Source organism: Oncorhynchus mykiss, chromosome 6, assembly GCF_057628025.1.
Source record: "Oncorhynchus mykiss isolate SJ-2025 chromosome 6, ASM5762802v1, whole genome shotgun sequence".
Taxonomy (NCBI): Eukaryota; Metazoa; Chordata; class Actinopteri; order Salmoniformes; family Salmonidae; genus Oncorhynchus; species Oncorhynchus mykiss.
In genome coordinates, this window is record NC_143027.1 from 45,649,821 (window position 1) to 45,675,652 (window position 25,832).

A 25,832-nucleotide genomic window follows, 5' to 3' on the forward strand; every position below is an offset into this window, starting at 1 on the left:
ATGGTGAAGCGTGATTTATCACTCCAGAGAATGCATTTCAACTGCTCCAAAGTTCAATGGCGGTGAGCTTTACACCACTCCAGCCGACACTTGGCATTGCGCATGGTGATCTTAGGCTTGGGTGTGGCTGCTTGGCCATGGAAACCCATTTCATGAAGCCCTGATGAACAGCTCTTGTGCTGACGTTGCTTCCAGAGGCAGTTTGGAACTCAGTATTGAGGGTTGCAACCAAAGACAGACGCTTTTTATACACTTCAGCACTCGGCGGTGCCGTTCTGTGAGCTTGTGTGGCCTACCACTTCGCTGCTGAGCCGATGTTGCTCCTAGACGTTTCCACTTAACAAGAACAGCACTTACAGTTCACCGGGGAAGCTCTAGCAGGGCAGAAATTTGACGAATTGACTTGTTGGAAAGGTGGCATCTTATGACGGTCCCACGTTGAAAGTCACTGAGCTCATCAGTAAGGCCATTCTTCTGCCAATGTTTGTCTATGGAAATTGCATGGCTGTGTGCTCAATTTTATACACCTGTCAGCACCGGGTGTGGCTGAAATAGCCGAATCCACTAATTTGAAGGGGTGTCCACATACTTTTGTATATATAGTGTATGTGTGGGTGATGTTGGCAACAAGGGTTGGGGACAGTACTAATTTACCCCCTCCTGAAGTCCTTACCTACGACATGTCTACAGGTCTCTTAACTTGGTATGTGACAGCTAGCTTGGTGCGCTCTGTATATGTGTGTGTGTGTGTATACTGTATATATCCCATTGCAAACCCACCTTGGTATGTGACAGAGAAGCCCTGTGCTTGGTTGGTGTGGTCTGAGTAGAAGTAGAGGATGACAAAGTCTCCAGTGACGTTGACCAGGTCCTGGGGCGAGTTGCGACCGTCGAACCGTGCTAACACCTGGGTGGTATAGCCATCCAGCATTTCCACCATGTCTGTCTGGTCCGAGATGTCGAAGAAGGTGAAGTTGAACAGGATCATGGAGGCTCCAGGTACCTAATAATAATGCAAATAGAAAAAAACACATAGTACTTAATAATACATGATACTTACTACTTTCTGAAAGCCAACGATGCTTTAGGCAATAGGCAACAAACAGAAAGGGTCCAACTGTAGTGCATTATATTACACCCTATCCCCAATATAACACATTACAGTTGGACCCCGGTCAAAAGTAGTGCACTGTAAAGTGGATAGGGTGCCATTTGATACACAACCTAAGAAACGAGACACAATACCTGGACAGTCCAGTAGCAGACCCTCCCTGCCTCGTACTTATCAGGGAAGTCAGGGGAGTAGACCACCCCAGAGGGAGCAGAGTAGTTACCCCCGCACGCCCCAACACGAGCTGGAGGAGAGAAACAGAGAAAGATGATTCAACGAATAACAGTTCAGTTATTGAAGTTTGCATTTGCAACTTTATAAGTCTCTCATACAACTTCACCCTCTTATATAACTAACCCCGTTGACTCCTATGTCTCAAGAGTTGTCAAAGAGACCTTTTCATATAGAAACTACATACAACAGACTCTCTCAATGATAGAGAGAGTGGAATGAAGAGTTTTCAACACAGAGAGGAAAGATGAGACTGGACTGAACAAGGAGTATTTCATCATCGTTGTAATTGTGTTGACTACAGCTGTGAAATCTGCGTCTCATTATCTAGCAGGTGTGTCTGCCATAAACGATATGCTTGTGTAGCCTATTAGAAAGAGATTTAGCAGGCATTGTTTTGCCAAAAATCAGCAAATCATTTTACGACAACAGAGGGAGAGATAGAACATTATGTTCACATGACTCTTCCAAAAAAGTGAGTTGGTGAGAGTGATGCAATCCTTTCATATTCTGTTCGGTTGTTTCACTTCTTTCCAATGTTGGTTCTGAGAGAACCATTCAATTGTTTGTGGATTATTCACCATCGCCAGTGTGGTGGAGCTTATGTGTAAAAAAAAAAAAAATGCAAACTCCCCTTTTTACATATTAGGTGAAGCATCATAGATGTTATAAAGGGCTGACCAGTCTAGGGTCATTTTCACTAAAAGCCAAATGGAAGAAAACAGCCCAAAACTGTGAAGGACTACCTGAATATGTCCAATAAGAATAGTTTGTATTGTTTGCACACGGGAAATAATGTCTATCGTTTGCAGCGATGTGCACTAATGAATACGACCCAGAGCAAATGATCTCCTACTCACTGTCGAAGATGATGACCCATCCATCTCCTCCACAGGGCTGGGTGTGGTCACCAAAACACACATGGTTGCACTCCATACTGGGTGCTTTGCCATGGTGATGCTGGTCTAGGTCGTTGCCACAGAAACAGGCGTAACCCGACTCCATCCCAGCTAGCTACAGAACAGAGAGAGACATGCAAATCAATCAATGATCATCAAATGTTAAGCTCAAATCAAACTTTATTTGTTTAGCACTTGTCTAAAGCTTCACAAGAGGGTAACTTAAAAAAAAGTAGTATAAAACCCTTTGGATGAAGGCAAAGAAAGAAACCTTGAGAGGAAACAGAATTTAGAGAGAGCTGAACCTCCTTAAGCCAACTCTGGATGGTAGAGTCAGACAACTTAATCAGAGATACTACTATATCATAAAATTGTATGTTAATAAGCATACTTTCAGAATGATTCCATAAAAATCCCCAAAATGACTGTTTTTCTGTCCTAAAATAAAGTGATTTATGTGTCTAAAGCCATCAGGCGTTTGATGATAATAATATGGTGTGGTTGGTTTGAGTCCAGTGCGTTCGGAGAAACAGAACAGTCACCACTCCTTCATGCGTGCCAAATGGCACCCTATTCCCTAATATACATATATATGCCCTATGGGCCCTGGTCAAAAGTAGTGCAACTCCATAGGAAATAGGGTGCAATGTTGGACAAATCCCCACTCTGTCAGCAGTAATTAATTAGAGGGTGACTAGTTGAGTACGAACTCACATCAAAGACCTCAGTGTAGGGCTCAAATAAACTAGTCTGAAATAGCATCGGACCACTTAACCTACATCTCTTAGTCAAAACATAGTAAACATTTCCGAAAGCCATGTTGCGTTGGGCTGTATTAGAATGAGAGACAGAATCACGGAATGCTTCCCAAATGGCACCCTCTTCCCTTAAAAGTGCACTATGTTTGACCAGGGCAAAGTAGTGCACTATAAAGGGAACACTAGGCTGCCATTTGGGACACACTCAGTCAAACCTCTTCAATCATCTTGACCTTTCCTTTCAGAATTCAGATCCAAACCAGTCGTACTCAGTGTGCAGGCAGAACACTGACTAAGAGCGCCATTGTCTCTCATTAAAAGAAGACCATTGTGTCATTTTCTTCCCATAAATGAATTCATATGAAGGTACCGCATCACTTCCCTTCATTCTGAACATTTTCTCATGAAGCTGGAATTTATGTAACTAGACTCCTCCGCCGCTAACCGAACCGACGTGAATGTGTTACATATTTATCAGATGAAAAAGAAAATGTACTTGAGAAAGGAAGACAAACTCTGGTGACAGAGCAGAAAATTGTTTGCAAGGGGCATCTGAATCACTGAATCACAAGTCATTGGGTGTGTCCCAAATGGCACCCTATTCCTTGTGGGGCCCTGGCCAAAAGTAGTGCACTATATTTATTTTACCTTTATTTAACTAGGCAAGTCAGTTAAATACAAATTCTTATTTTCAATGACGGCCTAGGAACAGTGGGTTGCCTGTTCTGCCTGAACTGCCTGTTCAGGGGCAGAACGACAGATTTGTACCTTGTCAGCTCAGGGGTTTGAACTTGTAACCTTCTGGTTACTAGTCCAACACTCTAACTGCCGCCCCAGGGAATAGGGTGCCATTTGGGACGTATTCACCGACTTACTGTCTGACTGACTTATGGTTGGATGTGGTTGTTTGTCATAGTGAAGTCAGAGAGCATCAATGCAGCGTTTTAAATGTGTATTAGAGACAATGACAATCAGAGGACGGACAGACGTTATGGTCTCAGGCTGCCGACACATAATGTCAGTGCCATCTGCGGAGCGGGACTGGAGGGACACACGCACACACACAGAGGGGGCTGACTGTCACTGCTCATCAGTGCAGACAGCGTCTGAGAGCTGGGTCTGACGCAGGGCCAACTGGACGTGTTCACACCGAACATAAACACCTGCCATTGTTTACACCCATGGTCAGTACCCAAGACAATAGAAGGCCATCGAGCCTGTACATTCACAGCTGGCGGCGATGTTTCATCATCTGATGTGTCACTGATTTAATTTGAAATGGGAGGATAGTTATGGTCATAAATATAGAAATACAGTGTCTAGAACAGACAGCCATTCTTCCCTCAAAGATGACTTCCTGCAGATGAAACAGGTTGGTGAACCAAATCTTGAAAGGCATCATAGTCCCTATAGTGCATTACTTTTGGGACACATCCATCTCTGTACTTTCTTACCTTGTATCTCTGTTTGCGGCAGAAGCTGATGCAGTTCTGGATGGTGAGTTTGTTGGAGGTCTCACTGCTCCCTGTCAGGGTGGGAGGGTCTCCACTGTCTTTGAAACAGCCCAGGTTACCTGGCACTGGAGAAAACACAGAGAAGACAGCAGGGGTTAGCCATGTATTTCATAACGATAGGCACTTCAATACTAACAGGCACACACTGCATTATGCATTCACTACATTTCCCATGAAGCATTTGCAATGTGTTGTGATATGATGTAGTTCCTCTTAAGAGGCCCTTCTGTACGTCAAATCACACATTGCATTAAACATTCACTGTATTTCCCACAGAGGAAGCTTGTGGGAGGAGCTATAGGAGGATGGGGTCATTGTGGCTGGAAGGGAATCAATGGAAAGATATCAAACACATCAAACATAAGGAAACTACATGTTTGACTCTGTTCCATCGATTCCATTCCAGCCATTACAATGAGCCCGTCCTCCTATAGCTCCTCCCACTTGCCTCCACTTTTCCCCCATGATGCACCTGTGTGGTGTATTAGTCCTGTTTGAAACAACCAATCCCAGGGATCATTTACCATGAGGCCATATGCCAGAACAGTGGTCGTGTGGGACTACACATCCCACAATCCACCTGTGTCTCATAGAACAGGCGTCAACGAAGATATAGAACATTGGTCGACAGATCCAATCCTGAGGGACCCTTGAATATGCAGGATTAAGCTCAGAGCCAGTTCTAGCCAGTCCTAGGTTGTAGTTCTGTAATAGATCATTAGATCATACAGTATGTTTCCTGTAACCTGGTCTGTCATGTGGCTCTGTTGAATAGTGTTGTGTTTTATAAGGTGTGATTAACACTTCTTCTCCAATGGCTTGCCTGGCCCCACATGGCTGGCCTGGCTCCACACGCACAGGCACACTCACAGGCAGGCATGCACACGCACGCACACACAGATGCAGACACACACACTCCGGCGGACTGGGAACGCCATGAAACACGATGAGCTGCGCCAAAAAAAAAAAAAAGCCATCTCCCCAGAATTCTCTGGCTGGCTTCAGTTTGAGATTGTTTTGTTAATTGTCACCAGACAAAAAGTTGGGCTTGGAAGAAAGGAGGAGGAGGTGAGGAGTGAGGGAGGAGAGAGGGAGGAGGTGAGGGAGGAGAGGAAGGGTGTCTGAGTCACAGTGAAAGGGGGTTGGAATCTAGAGTATGTCGATATCCGGGCAAGCTGGAAGTATCACTGCCATAGAGGGTAGGTGGCGTGTGTGAAACTGGCTGTGCTTGTTTGTGCGTGCGTATGCGTGTGCGTGAGAGGGACAGGAACTGGCAGTAAGAGTGTACTTTCAAGGGTTGTTACTGAGATAGCCGAGAAAAACTCAACTCCACAATGTATTTCACGCAATGGAGTTGAGCGGAGACGAGAGTGGGTGGACTGGAGCTCCAACGTCAAATAAAATGTAATGTCCTGTGTAATTGCGTGCTATTCTTTGGGTGAAGAAATACGTAGTTTTTGATTTAAAAAAATGTATTCTATGTGATGTCGGAGCTGTGAAGTACATTGCGGAGTTGAGTTTTACTTGGCTATCGCTGAGGGTGCTGTAGGGCAGTGTTTCCCAACCGGTCCTCAAGTACCCCTAACAGCACACATTTTTGTTGTAGCCCCAGACAAAAACACCTGATTCAACTTGTCAAGGGCTTGGTGATTAGTTGACAAGTAGGATCAGGTGTGCTTGTCAGGGGCCACAACAAAAAAATATGTACTGTTGGGGGTACTTGAGGACTGGAGTTGGGAAACACTGCTGTAGGGTGTGTGTGTGTGCGTGCGTGCGTGCGTGCGTGTGTGCCTGCATGCTTGAGTGTACGTGCATTTATCGCCCTAACTGTGCTAGACAGAGAGAAGTGGGTACAGTGGACGCGTTGACCCCAGAATACCTCATAGTACAACAGCCTGGGGCTCTCTTTAAACATTGACGTGAGAGGAGAGAGAAGGTCTATTGAGTCAGAGGTCAAAAATAAGCAGCAGACAGCCTCTGCTGCAATATACATGGGCTGTGAAAGGACACTTCTGAGGACATGGTCTGGGAGAGAGGAGAGAGGCTGCCCCTATCCAGGGTGTTGGGTTGTAAAGATGTAAAGACAGCTTTTCTGTTCTCTGGAAGACAAATAGAGTGTTCTTCACCCTAATCCACCGTGCATTCATTAAACACCGTGTAAGTAAGTAATAAAATGCATTATATTCCAGGTAAACCTTCAAGCCTGGACTAATACAAATAATCGGATTTAGAATCCTTTGTCTCATTATGATTCAAGTTGTATTACTTTTATTCACATTTCAATGTTTTATGGGTAAAACGTATTAGAGAGAACAAAATTAAAACACAATATCAAACTCATTTCTATTCCACCCCAAAGCTATTGTCTCAAATTGGAATTTGTGTCATCTAGCCACAAGCTAGAACAATGCCAGAGAGAGAGAGAGAGAGAGAGAGAGAGAGAGAGAGAGAGAGAGAGAGCGAGAGAGAGAGAGAGAGAGAGAGAGAGAGAGAGAGAGAGAGAACAGGGAGGTTTATCTGACTGTCAGGGCTGGTTTGAGGGACAACTCAGTGATATGACTGTTGAAAATCAACCTAAGGTGCCAACCAGGCAAATTTTAGGGCAAAATGTATGTGTGTATGTGTGCCATTCAGATGGTGCCTTTGAATGGGGTATGGTACTAGGTGCCAGGCATGCCGATCAAGAACTGCAATGCTGCTGGGGTTTTCACACTCAACAGTTTCCCTTGTGTATCAAGAATGGTCCACCACCCAAAGGACATTCAGCGAACTTGACACAACTGTGGGAAGTATTAGAGTCAACATGGGCCAGCATCTCTGTGGAACGCTTTCGACACCTTGTAGAGTCCATGCCCTGACGAATTGAGGCTGTTCTGAGGGCAAAAGGGGGTGCAACTCAATATTAGGAAGGTTTTCTTAATGTTTTGTACACTCAGTGTATAACTTTATACAAACAATACACTAAATTGGTACGAAGTTTCAATACAGCTCTACTGTGTCATGTTAGAGAGAGAATGAGTTCCGAGAGTTCTAGAAGAGGCTTGTAGACATCTAGTTAGCGCACCCACGCATTTTAACTGGTGCATGCTGGATGTTTAAGACTTAAAACCTATGCCTAGTTCACGTTTTTTCCCTGGGGTGTTTTCTACAGACCGAGAGAATGAGAGAACGAGAGAGAGCGAGAGAGAGAGAGAGAAAGACACACACACACACACACACACAGAGAGAGAGAGAGACACACAGAGAGAGACACACACACACACACAGAGACACAGAGAGAGAGAGGGAGAGGGAACATATTGTTGATTTGTATACTTCATATACAGTGCTTTGGCAACAGTGGCAACCACAAATTCATGCCAATAGAGCATGTATTGTATTGTATTATGAGAAAGACAGGGAGATTTGGAGGGAGCGAGAAAGAGAGAGGAGAGAGTGGACGAAGACCACACACGTGCGCTCCCCAGTCCCGCTGCCTGCCTCGTCGGTGCCAATGTAAACGTTTTGGCTGACACAATAGCTCATCTATGTAAATAGCAGATGCCACAGATGCGTTGGTGTTTGCATAAGGACGAAACACGAGCAGGGCGAGGCCTTCTGGGAATCCCAAAAGAGGTTCAAAAGGCCAGTGCTGAACACTCGCTAACCAAGGGCGCTTCCCGAATGGCGCCCTGTCCCCTTTCTAGTCCACTACTTTTGACCAGAACCCTGATTAAAAGTAGTACACTATATAGGAAATCGGGTGCCATTTGGGACATTAACCCAAATGTCCCGGACAAGGACAGGACAACGTTGCTACTCTACGCCCTGCTTCTCGCCCACGTTCTCTGACCGCAGTCCGACCACGCTGTTGGCCGAAGGGCCACGACGGGATCAACAAAGTGCAGAGGAGAGAAAGGAGATGGGAGGCGACCATGGTGATGATGAGAGAGAGAGAGAGAGAGATGGAGAGAGCGGAAGAGAGGAGACGACGACAGAGGACAGAGGGAGAGAGAGCAATCTGAGTTTGAGGAGAGGAGCAGTGAAGAGGGAAGGAAAAGTTCCTCTCCTCTATAAATCACCAGGAATATCCCTCCTGTCTTCCTTTCCCTCTTTTTATCCTTTCTTTTCTTCTTTACAGTCATGTAAAAAAAAAAAGCTCTCGCTTTATGAGACGATGAATACCTCTGTCTGGCTCATTTAGTGTGGCAGAGCGCACACACAGTTCAGCACACAGCGGCTGACTTTAGGAATTAGGAGGGAGATTAAGTGGCGAGTTAAAGACAAACATGACAGTAATGTGGATATTTGAAGTCTTGATTAGGTACTTCATACTCTCCAGGGTGAGGCAGGTAGAGGTTGGGACATGAGTTTAAGCGGCCCAGGTATTCTTCCAGCCACACTAAACCCCGTAAAAGTACGCAGGGCGTGACCCCGAGTTTAGTCTTTAGAGCGGTAAACACCTGGTGTGTACAGCAACACAAACACGCACGCGGACGCACGCACACACACAACCCAGTAAACATCTGGTGGTTTGTATAGCAACCTTCCTCCCCTGAGCTAAAGCTAACCCAGGCAGGTAGGTGCCACTTCAATAAGGCTTTCAAACAGCAGGGGATGCTACTACAGGGTTCAGCAGTGAGATTTAAAGGCAGCAGGCCCCTTGGTTCTCTTTTGACAAGACGATTGTGGACGACTGTCAATTTGTCTGCCCTTGTCCTGTTATCCCAGCGGCAGCGGCTTCAACTGAAAGGAGGAGCGGCAACTCGTGGATTGTGACTGTGTGTGTGTGTGTGTGTGTGTGTGTGTGCGTGTGTGTGCGTGTGCGCGTGTGCGTGTGCGTGTGTGTGTGTGTGTGATATAAGCCCTTAAATCACAGCTTTGCTCGCTCAGGAACTTGAGATGACAATGGAAGGCGGCAGAATTTTTCTGCTAACGTCGGCAATTATAGCAGAAATGCCTTAACAGAAGAAAAGGCCCTGAGCAAAGCATTGTTCGTCCGTTACATCTGCTACACAGACGCAAGCCGCACAACCAGTACAAAATCTTTGCTTGTAATAAAATAAATACACACACACACACACACACACACACACACACACACACACACACACACACACACACACACACACACACACACACACACACACACACACACACACACACACACACACACACACACACACACACACACACACTTCAAAGCCGTCAGTGGAATTTGGTTTAACAAGCCGGGGAGATGAGGGAAACAAGGTGTATGAAGGCAGCGGCAGCTATATCAGCCAGGCCAGACTGGAGAGAGGCCTGGGGAGAGCCAAGCAGGGGGAATCACATGAGTAGAGACACACACACAGAAACACACAGACTCCGACACAGGAGGACCTGTCTATAGACAGAATCATCACAACTTGCTGCCTCGGCTAGGAAGAGATCGCTTACCACACCCCAGGGTTCATTGCAGACAAAACAACAACAAAAACGGTCTGTCTGCAACAGGATAAGACACCTCTGGAGAAGGAGCAGACACCTAGACCAGAACTAAAAACATCAGTGGGGGGAGGGCCACAGCATGATAACAAACACCACAACATCAAACACACAGGGACCGGCAGCAGGCTTTGGCAACACAGTTCACTTGGCAGCGGTGGCAGGCGAGCAGCTCTGTATGCCTCCAGCCACATTCTCTCTCTGTCTTAGTCTCTCTTCGTTCTCTCACTCTCTCTCCTCTCCCTGTCTCTCCCCGACCAACCGTGTTGTGGTTACAGACATAAATTGCAATTACATCTGGAAAGAGAGAGAGAGAGAGAGAGAGAGAGAGAGAGAGAGAGAGAGAGAGAGAGAGAGAGAGAGAGAGAGAGAGAGAGACTGAGAAACAGAGAGAGGACTTTACATAAATGTAGTCTTAACTCCACGTGCCACGCCGAGAACACACAGCCAGGGATATTTATACATGAGAGATGAGAGGAAAGGAGAAAGAGAGAGGCACAGAAAGAGACAGTGAGAGAGGAGGAGGACAATAAGAAGGTCGATGACTTGTCAAAGGTTAATAAGCCAGTCTTTCTAAAGTCTTTCCAAACTAGCTGCCAAGTGCTAATGACCTGCAGGACTCATTCATGAGGGGGAAAACATACAGTATCTGCAGCACACCAGTATTGACTCAACACTCTTTATACAGTGTAAATGTCTCCATGGTCAATGTCTCAATGGCCACTCTCTGTGTATCGGCCTAAAGAATGCACAACGTTCCCACTCCGGGGGAACACAAAAGGTCAGTTTAGCAGCAACACACTACGCAACTCCCGATAAGGGTTAGTCTGCCCACACAGATCATAAACGATATCTACGGTCTTTAATGTCATTGTGTGGGCCATGCTAAGAGCGGACAGCGTGGGGTCACTTTAGCTTCTTCGCTAACGCTGTGGGTTCATTTACATCTAACTACGTGATGCCATAAAGAGAGAAGCTCATTAGCACTTCCTGGTTAGGAATGCTGTGATGTCACAAAGGGAGATGGAGATTTTAAAAACACCCCTGTCATAAAAGACTCTTCACTCACAGTCAGGCAATTTAAGATGCTCCTCATGGCTGGATCTCTACCTACCTACACTAATGTGTGTGTGTTTGTGTCTCAGTGCCCTACAGTAACACAGGAAGGTATTTTGGGGCTTGGACAGGATCCCAGAGGCCCATTAACGATGCCACCACCTTACCGACGGGTTGTCAACACCTTAACAACTCTCACACACACATGTACACAAGCACTGACGCGCACGCTCACGCACACACACACCTCACCGCCTGGAACAGACTCATCTGTCTCTCCGGGAATGTTAAGTATCATGCACCAAGGAAATAATACTTATCACTGACTGTGTTTATAAGTTATTCTCTCTCTCTGTAGTTCTCTCTCTCTCTTTCACTTTCTGTCTTTACCTCTGTTGATCTCTCTCCATTACTCACACACGCTCGTTCTCATCTCTATGTCCTTATACATTTCTGTGTTTGTGAGTTTATTTCTCTGTATGTCTATATGAAGAGTTTATTTCCCAAAAACACTATATCTACCATTAAAAGAAAAAATATTACTGTTCTCAGATTTTCTATTCATAGATGCTATATATTCATTGTTTAACTGGAATGGAATGCTCGTATCCTGTATATTTGACTGGTATATGTGGTTGTCTCGCATAATGTAGCTAGCAGTGTTATAATACTTGAGTCCAGGACTCTGACTCGCCTTCTCGTGACTTGTATTTGCACGTGGACTGCATAGGCTACTATGATAGGCAGAATATTAGCAGCACTGGCTGCACAGAGCAGTAAGGGTTTTGTTATCTAGCAGTGGGAAGGATGTGCCACACCTGGCATTTGCAGCCTACATCAGCTGGTGAGCTGCGGGAGAGCATGGTATGAGTGTGGGAGAGCATGGTATGAGTGTGGGAGAGCATGGTATGAGTGTGGGAGAGCATGGTATGAGTGTGGGAGAGCATGGTATGAGTGTGGGAGAGCATGGTATGAGTGTGGGAGAGCGTGGTATGAGTGTGGGAGAGCGTGGTATGAGTGTGGGAGAGTGTGGTATGAGTGTGGGAGAGCATGGTATGAGTGTGGGAGAGCATGGTATGATGGTGGGAGAGCATGGTATGAGTGTGGGAGAGCATGGTATGAGTGTGGGAGAGCATGGTATGAGTGTGGACAGACATGCACCGCTCCGGCTTCGCCTCCAATCATAGGCTACACATCGAGCAATAGACTCTCTTGCTTCCCCGTAACCCCCAGTCACCAGCCTACTAGTTAGCTTTGCCTGGTTAAGAAACACAAATTACTTTACGAAATTGGTAACAATACTAGTATTGAGTTTAATGGTAAAACAACAGTCTAGCTATTTGTCTCTTTCCCCGCCGGAAAAGTACGCTGTCTTTGTCGTCTCGCTCTACCCTGCCACTTTCCCCCCTGCATCCCATTGCCAGGTTCTGACAAGTCTCCCAAATATCAGTGGCTGATTACAAAAAAGTAGCCGAGAGCCTAACTTAACATTCATTTATGTAGTAAATAAGTAGTGAAACACAGGTATTGAGTATAACTTGTGAGGTAGTGATTAATAGTAAATTAGTGGTTTTTGTTCATGAGGGAGTGGCGATATACAGTGCCTTGCGAAAGTATTCGGCCCCCTTGAACTTTGCGACCTTTTGCCACATTTCAGGCTTCAAACATAAAGATATAAAACTTTATTTTTTTTGTGAAGAATCAACAACAAGTGGGACACAATCATGAAGTGGAATGACATTTATTGGATATTTCAAACTTTTTTAACAAATCAAAAACTGAAAAATTGGGCGTGCAAAATTATTCAGCCCCCTTAAGTTAATACTTTGTAGCGCCACCTTTTGCTGCGATTACAGCTGTAAGTCGCTTGGGGTATGTCTCTATCAGTTTTGCACATCGAGAGACTGAACATTTTTCCCATTCCTCCTTGCAAAACAGCTCGAGCTCAGTGAGGTTGGATGGAGAGCATTTGTGAACAGCAGTTTTCAGTTCTTTCCACAGATTCTCGATTGGATTCAGGTCTGGACTTTGACTTGGCCATTCTAACACCTGGATATGTTTATTTTTGAACCATTCCATTGTAGATTTTGCTTTATGTTTTGGATCATTGTCTTGTTGGAAGACAAATCTCCGTCCCAGTCTCAGGTCTTTTGCAGACTCCATCAGGTTTTCTTCCAGAATGGTCCTGTATTTGGCTCCATCCATCTTCCCATCAATTTTAACCATCTTCCCTGTCCCTGCTGAAGAAAATCAGGCCCAAACCATGATGCTGCCACCACCATGTTTGACAGTGGGGATGGTGTGTTCAGCTGTGTTGCTTTTACGCCAAACATAACGTTTTGCATTGTTGCCAAAAAGTTCAATTTTGGTTTCATCTGACCAGAGCACCTTCTTCCACATGTTTGGTGTGTCTCCCAGGTGGCTTGTGGCAAACTTTAAACAACACTTTTTATGGATATCTTTAAGAAATGGCTTTCTTCTTGCCACTCTTCCATAAAGGCCAGATTTGTGCAATATACGACTGATTGTTGTCCTATGGACAGAGTCTCCCACCTCAGCTGTAGATCTCTGCAGTTCATCAGAGTGATCATGGGCCTCTTGGCTGCATCTCTGATCAGTCTTCTCCTTGTATGAGCTGAAAGTTTAGAGGGACGGCTAGGTCTTGGTAGATTTGCAGTGGTCTGATACTCCTTCCATTTCAATATTATCGCTTGCACAGTGCTCCTTGGGATGTTTAAAGCTTGGGAAATATTTTTGTATCCAAATCCGGCTTTAAACTTCTTCACAACAGTATCTCGGACCTGCCTGGTGTGTTCCTTGTTCTTCATGATGCTCTCTGCGCTTTTAACGGACCTCTGAGACTATCACAGTGCAGGTGCATTTATACGGAGACTTGATTACACACAGGTGGATTGTATTTATCATCATTAGTCATTTAGGTCAACATTGGATCATTCAGAGATCCTCACTGAACTTCTGGAGAGAGTTTGCTGCACTGAAAGTAAAGGGGCTGAATAATTTTGCACGCCCAATTTTTCAGTTTTTGATTTGTTAAAAAAGTTTGAAATATCCAATAAATGTCGTTCCACTTCATGATTGTGTCCCACTTGTTGTTGATTCTTCACAAAAAAATACAGTTTTATATCTTTATGTTTGAAGCCTGAAATGTGGCAAAAGGTCGCAAAGTTCAAGGGGGCCGAATACTTTCGCAAGGCACTGTATTGCCATCTGGTTGTGACTAGAAAAAAATGGCACAATAGATTTACATTTTAGCGGATGCTCTTATCCAGAGCAACTTACAGTGTTGGTGTTGGTGTTGCAAGCACCGTGCACTACCAACTGAGCCACACAGGACAATAAGACCTATTATAAATTGAGGGACCCGTGACTCGACCATTGGTGACTTGGACTCGATTTGAACTTCAACTATAGGGACTCGTGACTCGACTTGGACTCAAGTACAGAGAACTTTGTGACTCGACTACAACACTGCCGAGTCTGGGCTCCTTTAAAACGGGCCTAAAGACCTTTCCCTTTCAGGCTTTCTGTTGATAGCTTTGCTCCTTGGTGTCCTTGTCCCTTGTAGCAGCTGTGGTCTTTGTGTCAGTTGCTCTGTTCAGTTGGCTCCATTTTTTTAATGACATTTTAGATGATTCTGTATAATGGAAAGCGCTTTACAAATGTAATAAATAATAATAATACAATAATAACAATAAGAATAATAATGATTATCTTAGGATGAATGCCCTTACTGTACGTCGCTCTGTATATGAGCATGCCAAATGACTAACATGTCAAATGAACAGTTGAAGTCGGAAGAATACATACATCTTAGCCAAATACATTTAAACTCAGTTTTCACAATTCCTGACATTTAATCCTAGTACAAATTCCCTGTCTTAGGTCAGTTAGGATCAGCACTTTATTTTAAGAATGTGAAATGTCAGAATAATAGTAGAGGGAATTATTTATTTCAGCTTTTATTTCTTTCATCGCATTCCCAGTGGGTCAGAAGTTTGCATACACTCAATTAGTATTTGGTAGCATTGCCTTTAAATTGTTTAACTTGGGTCAAACGTTTTGGGTAGGCTTCCACAAAATTCCCACAATAAGTTGGGTGAATTTTGGCCCATTCTTCCTGACAGAGCTGATGTAACTGAGTCAGGTTTGTGGGTCTCCTTGCTTGCACATGCTTTTTCAGTTCTGCCCATACATTTTCTATAGGATTGAGGTCAGGGTTTTGTGATGGCCACTCCAATACCTTGACTTTGTTGTCCTTAACCTATTTTGGCACAACTTTGGAAGTATGCTTGGGGTCATTGTCCATTTGGAAGACCCATTTGCCACCAAGCTTTAACTTCCTGACTGATGTCTTGAGATGTTGCTTCAATATATCCACTTAATTTTCCCTTCCTCATGCCATCTATTTTGTGATGTGTACCAGTCCCTCCTGCAGCAAAGCACCCCCACAACATGATGCTGCCACCCCCGTGCTTCACGGTTGGGATGATGTTCTTCAGCTTGCAAGCCTCCCCCTTTTTCCTCCAAACATAGCAATGGTCATTATGGTCAAACAGTTCTATTTGTGTTTCATCAGACCAGAGGACATTTCTCCAAAAAGTACGATCTTTGTACCCATGTGCAGTTGCAAAACGTAGTATGGCTTTTCTATGGCGGTTTTGGAGCAGTGGCTTCTTCCTTGCGGCCTTTCAAGTTATGTTGATATAGGACTAGTTTTACTGTGGATATACCGGTAGATACTTTTGTACCTGTTTCCTCCATCATCTTCACAAGGTCCTTTGCTGTTGTTCTGGGATTGATTTTCACTTTTCACACCAAAGTACGTTCATCTCTAGGAGACAGAACGCATCTCCTTCCTGAGCGGTATGACGGCAGCGTGGTCCCATGGTGTTTATACTTGCATACTATTGTTTGTACAGATGAACGTGGTACCTTCAGGCGTTTGGAAATTGCTCCCAAGGATGAACGAGACTTGTGGAGGTCTACATTTTTTTTCTGGGGTCTTGGCTGATTTCTTTTGATTTCCCCATGACGTCAAGCAAAGAGGCACTGAGTTTGAAGGTAGGCCTTGAAATACATCCACAGGTACACCTCCAAATGACTCAAATTATGTAAATCAGCCTATCAGAAGCTTCTAACCATGACAAAAGCTTCTAGCCATGACATTTTCTGGAATTTTCCAAGCTGTTTAAAGGCACAGTCAACTTAGTGTATGTAAACGTCTGACCCACTGGAATTGTGATACAGTGAATTATAAGTGAAATAATCTGTCTGTAAACAATTGTTGGAAAAATGACTTGTGTCATGCACAGAGTAGATGTCCTAACCGACTTGCCAAAACTATAGTTTGTTAACAAGACATTTGTGGAGTGGTTGAAAAATGTATTTTAATGACACCAACCTAAGTGTATGTAAACTTCCGACTTCAACTGTATATATATTTTTAAATATCGATGTCACAAATGTATAATTCGTACATTTATTTATACAAAATGTAGTTATTTGTTACATTGACTGTGTATAACCCAGAAGTACTACTTATTTCTCTGAGAGTGAACGTGACTATTTGTCTCTGAAATGAAACCACCAAGTGATTGATTTTAAACAAACAGAGTACATGTCTGTCATTGAACAACCATATAATGAAAAAACACACCAATTTATTTCATAATCTATTTAAACAATAAATGACCAGCATTTCTGAAAATAGATATACAGTACCAGTCAAAACATTGAAGGGTTCTTCTTTATTTGAACTATTTTCTACTTTGTAGAATAACAGTGAAGACAAAACTATGAAATAACACATATGGAATCAAATAGTAACCAAAAAAATATTTTATAATTTGGATTATTCTAAGTAGCCACTCAACCAGCTTCCCCTGGAATGCTTTTCCAAACGTCTTGAAGGAGTTCCTACATATTTTGAGCACTTGTTGGCTGCTTTTCCTAACACTCCGCGCTCCAACTCATCCCAAACCATCTCAATTGGGTTGAGGTCGGGTGATTGTGGAGGCCAGGTCATCTGATTCAGCACTTCATCACTCTTCTTCTTGATCAAATAGCCCTTACACAGCCTGGAGGTGTGTTTTGGGTCATTGTCCTGTTGAAAAACAAATTATAGTCCCACTAAGCGCAAACTAGATGGGATGCTGTATTGCTGCAGAATGCTGTGGAAGCCATGCTGGTTAAGTGTGCCTTGAATTCTAAATAAACCACCGACAGTGTAATCAACAAAGCACCACCACACCATTACACCTGCAGAGATCCTCCGTTCTACTTGCATCTCACAAAGACAGGGCGGTTGGAAACAAAAATCTAAAATTTGGACTCATCAAAGCAAAGGACAGATATCCACCGGTCTAATGTCCATTGTACTTGTTTCTTGGCCCAAGCAAGTCTCTTCTTCTTCTTAGTGTCCTTTAGTAGTGGTTTCATTGCAGCAATTCGACCATTAAGGGCGGCTGATTCACACAGTCTCCTCTGAACAGTTGAGGCTGAAATGTGTCTGTTACTTGAACTCTGTGAAGCATTTATTTGGGCTGGTAACTCTGCAGGAGATGTAAGTCTGGGTCTTCCTTTCCTGTGGCGGTCCTCATGAGAGCCAGTTTCATCATAGCGCTTGATGGTTCTTGCGACTGCACTTGAAGAAACTTTGAAAGTTCTTGACATTTTCCAGATTTTACTGACCTTCATGTCTTAAAGTAATGATGGACTGTTGTTTCTCTTTGCTTATTTGAGCTATTTCTTGCCATAATATGGACTTGGTCTTTACCAAATAGGGCTATCTTCTGTATGCCACCGCTATCTTGTCACAACACTGCCGATTGGCTCAAGAAGGAAAGAAATTCAGTAAATGTACTTTTAACAAGGCACACCTGTTAATTGAAATGCATTAACAAGGCGACCTCATGAAGCTGGTTGAGACAATGCCAAGTGTTGCAAAGCTGTCATCAAGGCAAAGGGTGGCTACTTTCAAGAATCTCAAATATAAAATATATTTTGATTTCTTTAACACTGTTTTGGTTATAGCATGATTCCATGCCTGTTATTTCATAGTTGTGATGTCTTCGCTATTATTCTACAATGTAGGAAATAGTAAAAAATAAAGAAAAACCCTTGAATGAGTAGGTTTGTCCAAACTTTTGACTGGTACTGTATAGTGTTCTGGAATGAAACTCCTCATACTCAGACTAAAACGTATAAAAACAGCTGAGTCTTATTAGGGTCAGGACAGCTCTGTTCTGCTCTGTTTTACTCCAGCATGATTTATGAGCAACAAAATTAAACAGAGAGAATATGCCATAACTCCCATAGGAAAAAAAGAGATGTGGAGACATTCTAGTTAGTGTTATTAAAGAGAGAGGGTGTTTCCTGCTTTATGTCTTTATGTGTGTCTGTGTGTTTTATTCTTGATCCAGGGCTTTAGACATCATAAATCCAGCCTGTTGTAAATGAGGCACTGCAACAAGGCTTTCATAAAACACATACTTTGTGTGTGTGTGTTTGTGCACCATAAAACACAGTGTGGTGAAGGGGGGTTATTGGTGGTTATGGCAGTGAAACAGGTCTCAGTAAGACAATAGGCAGCTGGTTTTTAAACAGAATGTTGTTTTTATTTTACCCAGCCTTCTTTGCTTTTACTACTCCTCTGGGATGAAGGTGTCACCCCTCTGGTGTAGAAGGGGGAGATTTTGAGGGTCTGTGTATACTCATGTGTGTCTGTGTCATGTGTGTGTGTGTGCAAAGAAAAAGCCATATCTCTGTCCAGTGTCTGTGTTCATTTGCCCATCTTAATCTTTTATTTTTATTGGCCAGTCTGAGATGTGGCTTGTTCTTTGCAACTGTGCCTAGAAGGCCAGCATCCCGGAGACGCCTCGTCACTGTTGACGTTGAGACTGGTGTTTTGCGGGTACTATTTAATGAAGCTGCCAGTTGAGGACCTGTGAGGTGTCTGTTTCTCAAACTAGACACTAATGTACTTGTCCTCCTGCTCAGTTGTGCACTGGGGCCTCCCACTCCTCTTTCTATTCTGGTTAGAGACAGTTTGCACTTTTCTGTGAAGGGAGTAGTACACAGCGTTGTACGAGATCTTCAGTTTCTTGGCAATTTCTCACGTGGAATTGCTTTAATTTCTCAGAACAAGAATAGACTGACGAGTTTGAGAAGAAAGTTATTTGTTTCTGGCCATTTTGAGCCTGTAATCGAAATGCTGATGCTCCAGATATTCAACTAGTCTAAAGAAGGTCAGATTTATTGCTTCTTTAATCAGAACAAGAGTTTTCAGCTGTGCTAACATAATTGCAAAAGGGTTTTCTAATGTTCAATAGGTCTTTTTAAATTATAAACTTGGATTAGCTAACACAACGTGCCATTGGAACACAGGAGTGATCGTTGCTGATAATGGGTCTCTGTACGCTTAGGTAGATATTCCATAAAACATCTGCCGTTTCCAGCTACAATAGTCTTTCACAACATTAACTATGTCTACACTGTATTTCTGATAAATTTTATGTTATTTTAATGGACAATTTTTTTTATTTTCTTTCTAAAATAAGGACATTTCAACTATAGTGTAGGTAGGGGTAAAGTGACTAGGCAACAGGATAGATAATAAACAGTAGCAGGAGTGTATGTGATGAGTCAATGCAGATAGTTTGGGTAGCTATTTGGTTAACTTTTTAGTGTTCTTATGGCTTGGGGGTAGAAGCTTTTCAGGGTCCTGTTGGTTCCAGTCTTGGTGCATTGGTACTGCTTGCCATGCGGTAGCAGAGAGAACAGTCTGTGACTTGGGTAGCTGTACTCTTTGACAATTTTTAGGGGCTTCCTCTGACACCGCTTAGTATAGAGGTTCTGGATGGTAGGGAGCTCAGCCCCAGTGATGAACTGGGCCGTACGCACTACCCCCTGTAGCGCCTTGCGGTTGATGCCAAGCAGTTGCCATACGAAGCGGTGATGCAGCCAGTCAAGATAGTCTCAATGGTGCAGCTATAGATTTTTTGGAAGATCTGTGGGCCCATGTCAAGTCTTTTCAGCCTCCTGTGGTGGAAGAGGCATTGTCGTGCCTTCTTCACGACTGTGTTGATGTGTGTGGACCATGTTAATTCCTTAGTGATGTGGTCACCGAGGAACTTGAAGCTCTCGACACGCTCTACTACAGCCCCATCGATGTGGTTGGGGGCGTGCTCGGCCCTCTGTTTCCTGTAGTCCACAAACAGCTCACTGCCTTCCTATCTATAGGCGGTCTAATCGCCATCGGTGATTAGGCATATCACTATCGTTTCGTCAACAAACGTAATGTTGGTGTTGGAGTCGTACTTCGCCACGCAGTCGTGTGTGAACGGGAGGGGACTAAATACGCACCCCTGAGGGGCCCCCGTGTTAAGGGTCAGCATGGCGGATGTGTTGTTGCCTACCCTCACCACCTGGGGGCGGCCCGTCAGGAAGTCCAGGATCCAGTTGCAGAGGGAGGTGTTCAGTCCCAGTGTCCTGAGCTTAGTGATTTGCTTTAACAGATTGCCTCATCTGTGGATCTGTTGGGGCGGTATGCGTAATTGGAATGGGTCCAGGGTGTTTGGGATGATGGTGTTGACGTGAGCCATGATCAGCCTTTCAAAGTATTTTATGGCTACAGATGTGAGTGCTACGGGGCGATAGTCATTTAAACAGTTTACCTTGGCGTTCTTAGCCACAGGGACTATGGTGGTCTGCTTGTAAAATGTAGGTATTACAGACTGAGTCAGGGAGAGGTTGAAAATGTCAGTGAAGACACCCGCCAGCTGGTCAGCGCATGCTCTGAGTATGCGTCCTGTAATTCGCCTGGCCCTGTGTGTATGTCTGTGTGTGCTTGCTGCATGTGTATGTCTGTGTGTGTGTGTTCGTGCATCCTATGTGTGTGCATGGTGCACTGTGTGTGTCTGCCTGCCTAATCTGTTTGTGTGTGTGTGTGTGTGTGTGTGTGTGTGTGTGTGTGTGTGTGTGTGTGTGTGTGTGTGTGTGTTGGCTAGACGTGTTACAACACGACAGAGAGATAGAAGACAGAGGAGATCAATGCGTTTGCCTGAGGGCCCCTAGCAGAAGAAGCTAATTAAAGGAAGAGAACAGAACACAACTCTGTTCTAAATTAATAATTAGAGGGCTTTCTGTGTGCCTGACTGAACCAGGGAACAAAGGAGAGAACATTTAAAATGGCCGCTGTGCCATGCACACACACCATAGACGTTAAAACCAGTGGATTGTAATAGCGCTGGCGTCACCCATGTATTCCTATGGACAACTCCCAATAGCGCATGAAGCCGGAAGTATTTGAATTTGAAGCTGAAATGGGGCTGAATGGGGCTGAATGGCACAAAAAAAATCGATAATGATTGTGGTGAAAGTAGCTGTAACCGGCAAAGGCTCATTGTCGATGTAGTTGTTTTCATCCTGTCAGCCTTAATGTCTATGGCATGAGGTTGCGAGACGACTCTTCGCCTGCTGGCCCGTGATTGGTCTGTGTCAGCAGGGTGGTCCTGTGTGACGACAAATGTAGTAGTCAGAATTGATCACTATTTAATGAAATGTCTCGATTTGTAGCCAACTTTCTTTTTTTTTACTCCATGTGGGGATCGATCATAATAAACACGTTTAAGAGGCCAAAACAGCCATCTAAAAATGTTTTGTTTTTTTGTACGTTCTGCCGATCGTAACTTACATAGGCTTTTCTAGAGGACAGACGAATGAATACACAGCACTTGCACGCACGCACACACTGCAGTGTGTGTCCTGGGGAGATAGGCTTCTATTTCATCGGCGGATCCGATGGAGATGAAAAGCATGGCTTTCCTAAATGTCTGTCTGCCCCTGTGGGGTTCTTTCAGAAGCGCTTGAATGATTTATGATTTTAGTAGGATCCCCATTAGCCGACGCCAATGGCGACAGCTAGTCTTCCTGCAGTCCGACACATAACAGACCCCGGGAAGGCTAGCTCTTCAAATTCATCATGTTCCTCTTTCAAAGTGAACAACGTGTCTTTCGTGATTTTAATAACTGTGACAGCAGGTTGCTTTAGCTACCGTTTAGACCACAGGGAAGTTCTCATACGTCCTGGTGTGTGTGTGTGTGTTCCAATGTAAACGGCACAGTGGTTTGTGTAGAATAGCATGCGAAAAGACGTCTATCAAGACAGAGGGTTCAGACTATATTTAAGAAATTTGGGTGATTCTTATCTGTTCAATATTCTTTGATGGGCTCTTCCCATTTGACCCAAGAAGAAGACCATGTGAGCCAGGAGACATCGAGGGTGACATGTCTTTAACAGAAAAAGCAGACAACAGAATGCCATTCCCATAGGACATCTGGCCCTCTTGGCCAGATTCCCTAACTTAAGTCCTTACTAACATTTTGAATGGGACTGTTTGTGTGTGTGACTCAGTACCCTGTAATAGCGGATGTAAAACCCCATTTTCCTCCTCTCAGGTCATACATAAACCGGTCTACGGGCCAGTATAGCATGTGTTCTCTGTCTAGGTTCTGTCTCAACTGAACTATTCTGTGTGGATTGAGTCCTAATTCACAAGAATACATTACTCACAGAGCAGGTTCATTTATCAATGAGGATAATATGGTGGTTCCTCTATATACACTGTATATAAACTACAGTATCCCATACAAGCTATCCCCATATCCCATACAAGCTCTCCCATATAAGCTATCCCATATCCCATATAAACTATCCCATATCCCATACAAGCTATTCCATAGGCTATATGCATTTTGTCTGGACTTGGCTTTGCTCTGATGATTCCTATGTAAGAGGGTCACCATGCTACAGTATTTCTCTTCTCTTGTTTCTCCAGACCAAGGTTTGATAACAAGCGTCTATTTGTTTCTATTAAAGGCCAGTCTGTATAACTACCTCTCCTTGACATCAATCCACTTAATTCCCTAATGACAATGACCCTATTTAGACTATGTAACAGAGAAAGACAGAAAGGGAGAGAGAGAGAAATACGAATCTACCAAGTGATTCTCTTGTTTTTGTCCCGTTCCTCCGTCCCCTCTACTTCCCCCCTAGGGATACGAAAAGCTTGTTTGTACCTGTGTGCAGGCATTTACCCCCAGGGGTAATGTGGGCGGAGTTGTGAGAGGTCAGGGGTCATTGAGACCCAACAAAGAGTTTACTCATTGGAGAGGGGTCTGGAACAGACAGGTGAGAGGGGCAGCTTATACTGACAGACAGGCGTCAGGGCTGAGACAGAGATTAGTCATACAGACACATTCACACACAGGCATGTACGCACACAGACACACACTCTTGCTCACATGCACATTTGTGTGTGTGTGCGTGTGCGTGTGTGTGTGTGTGTGTGTGTGTGTGTGTGTGTGTGTGTGTGTGTGTGTGTAAAGGGGTGGAGAGGATGAGACCACCTACCATAGACTTGCATCTGTCTCTAACAGGAGTGACCATGATGAGAATAACGACCACAATAACACAACTTGAAAGTCTCTCTGGTTTAAACAACAAACCAGGTATGTCTGTGTGTGTTGAAAACATACTGCCTTTTATCTACAGTCAGGAGCAGTATTTTGCCACTACATATTTGGTATTTAGTCAGGATCATTACGAGATGATAATAATGCTTCAAAATATGTTTTTCCCATATTCTCTGTACTAGATGCCCTGGAAACAGACAATCAGATGATCACAGTTGCACTAACTCATCTATCTGTGGGGAGGGGATGCATAAAAAACTCCTTAAGCCACTGAGCCGCCCGCGTCTCACTTTCACCCCCCACAATGGCGCCATTGAGTTGCCAGAACAATGGTCCCTGTGCTCTCCTGGGCCTGGAATGGCTGGTCAGTTACACGAAGGGCCTGAATGGAGGGAGAGTTCTCAGTCTCAGGTGTCCTATGTGAACAGTCTCACTCCTACTGAGGGGAGATGATATGACTTTGACTCTCTCCTGAACTGTACTGAACTGTAACTCTCCAGCTCCGGAGTGAAGTTTCCCCTAGCACCTAAATACAGATCTAGGATCAGCTTCCCCTCACCCAATCCTAACATTAACCATTAGTGGGGGAAACTGACCCCAGATCAGCGTCTAGGGGACATTTCAACCTACACCAACTCTGCAGGTGGAGCAAGATGGCAACTGATTAAAAAACAGGGTTGTTTTTACCTACCTTGGTTGAATGCATTGATTGTCGCTCTGGTTAAAGAGAAAAGGATTAAAATGTCAAATATATTACCATGCGACACTGACCACATGACACGACCACAGACAAGCTCCAGGGACGAGTGATATATTGCAACCAAGGGATCATATATCGCATCATAACCTTTTCCTTTATAGCATAATAAAACAGAACATATATGTAGCGTAATAATAAATCAATGGACCATCTCATAAAAACGGCAGACAGATAGCGTGGTAATGACGGTGTGGAAGTATTTCTGATAACAGAATCAGTGATCACACTTTGAAGCGTCAGGCTTTACCCCTGTCCTCCCGAATCAATCACGACTAACACCCTTCAGCGACTGTCTTTACTTTGAACTTCAATGCACAGAGCAAACATGTACATTAGCATGTCCTCTGTCTGATGAAGGCCTCTGCATAGACCGAAATGACCTCACTGTACGAAATGACCTCACTGTACGAAATGACCTCACTGTACGAAATGACCTCACTCTACGTTTTTTAAACTTGATTTATAATACATATTTATTTTTATAATACACATTTCAGGTGCAACAGGAAAATACAGCTTTAAGTTTTACCCCGCTTCTCTAATCAATCACAAATAAGATCCTTGAGGGACTTGCCTTTGAACTTACTAAGGGTAAGTTCATTTGGATATCCTCTAATGATTTGCTTGACATGTCAACTGCACTAAAGAAAAACATGTATAGCATATACTTTTAGCATATTGGCTCTTCTCCACAGTTCAATTGTCCCTGGGTGGAATAATATGTATGTTTATGAAGTATACATATGAGTCATGGGATTATCCCTTCTTTGAACTGAAAATGTAAACATGCTGTAAAGAACAAATTGTTAGTGTTGAGTGCAGCAGAGAAAACTGAGAGGCTGTATCTGAAGACAGGAATGCACAGTAGTGACACACAGAGCCTGTTTTTCCTGATCATATGGCTGGTTGTTGAGAGATGAGCTCTTCGCCTCACTCACTTCAATGTCTCAAAGTCTCTTTGTTTTTTAGAGAACGCTCAAGGAGTACAGTGTGTGTGTGTGTGCGTGCGTGCGTGTGTGTGTGTGTGTGTGTGTGTGTGTGTGCGTGTGTGTGTGTGTGTGTGTGCGTGCGTGTGTGTGCGTGCATGTTTCAGAGAAGGCTCCAGGACTTTAGTTCCCGGAGCCCTCCCCCTGACACCGCCAGAAAGCTCTTCGATCTGTGTCATTCTCAGACAGATGGAAGAGGGAAAGTGGTGGGGTGACTTCATCAAGTAAATTCACAAATGCTTCATTTGTAAATGATGTCTGCGTTGGAGTGTGCCCCTGGCTATCTGTACATTTTTTAAAAATATCAAGAACGTTGTGCCGTTTGGTTTGCTTACTATCAGATTTTTATTTTAGGTATATTTAAAACCAAATACTTTTAGACTTCTACTCAAGTAGTATTTTACCAGGTGACTTACACTTTTACTTGAGTCATTTTCTATTAAAGTACAGCTACTTTACTTATACTCAAGTATAACAATTGGGTACTTTTTCCACCACTGAGTATTCTATAACTACAAAATGTTTCTGAAAAACAATACCTGCAAAAAGGTGAAAG

The 25,832-nt window shown here is 43.9% G+C and overlaps 1 protein-coding gene across 2 annotated transcripts in view; it reads right to left on the minus strand.

The window, feature by feature from the left end:
- Window positions 1-25,832, minus strand: part of kremen1 (kringle containing transmembrane protein 1) — a 113,502-nt gene that overhangs the window by 19,794 nt on the left and 67,876 nt on the right. For both annotated transcript variants that reach the window (XM_021606619.3, XM_021606620.3), the window contains exons 4-7: window positions 4,454-4,578; window positions 2,203-2,356; window positions 1,246-1,355; window positions 781-1,003 (exon numbers count right to left, since the gene is read on the minus strand). In XM_021606619.3, the coding sequence (XP_021462294.1) occupies window positions 781-1,003; window positions 1,246-1,355; window positions 2,203-2,356; window positions 4,454-4,578 (612 nt within the window). The remainder of the gene's footprint in view (window positions 1-780; window positions 1,004-1,245; window positions 1,356-2,202; window positions 2,357-4,453; window positions 4,579-25,832) is intronic.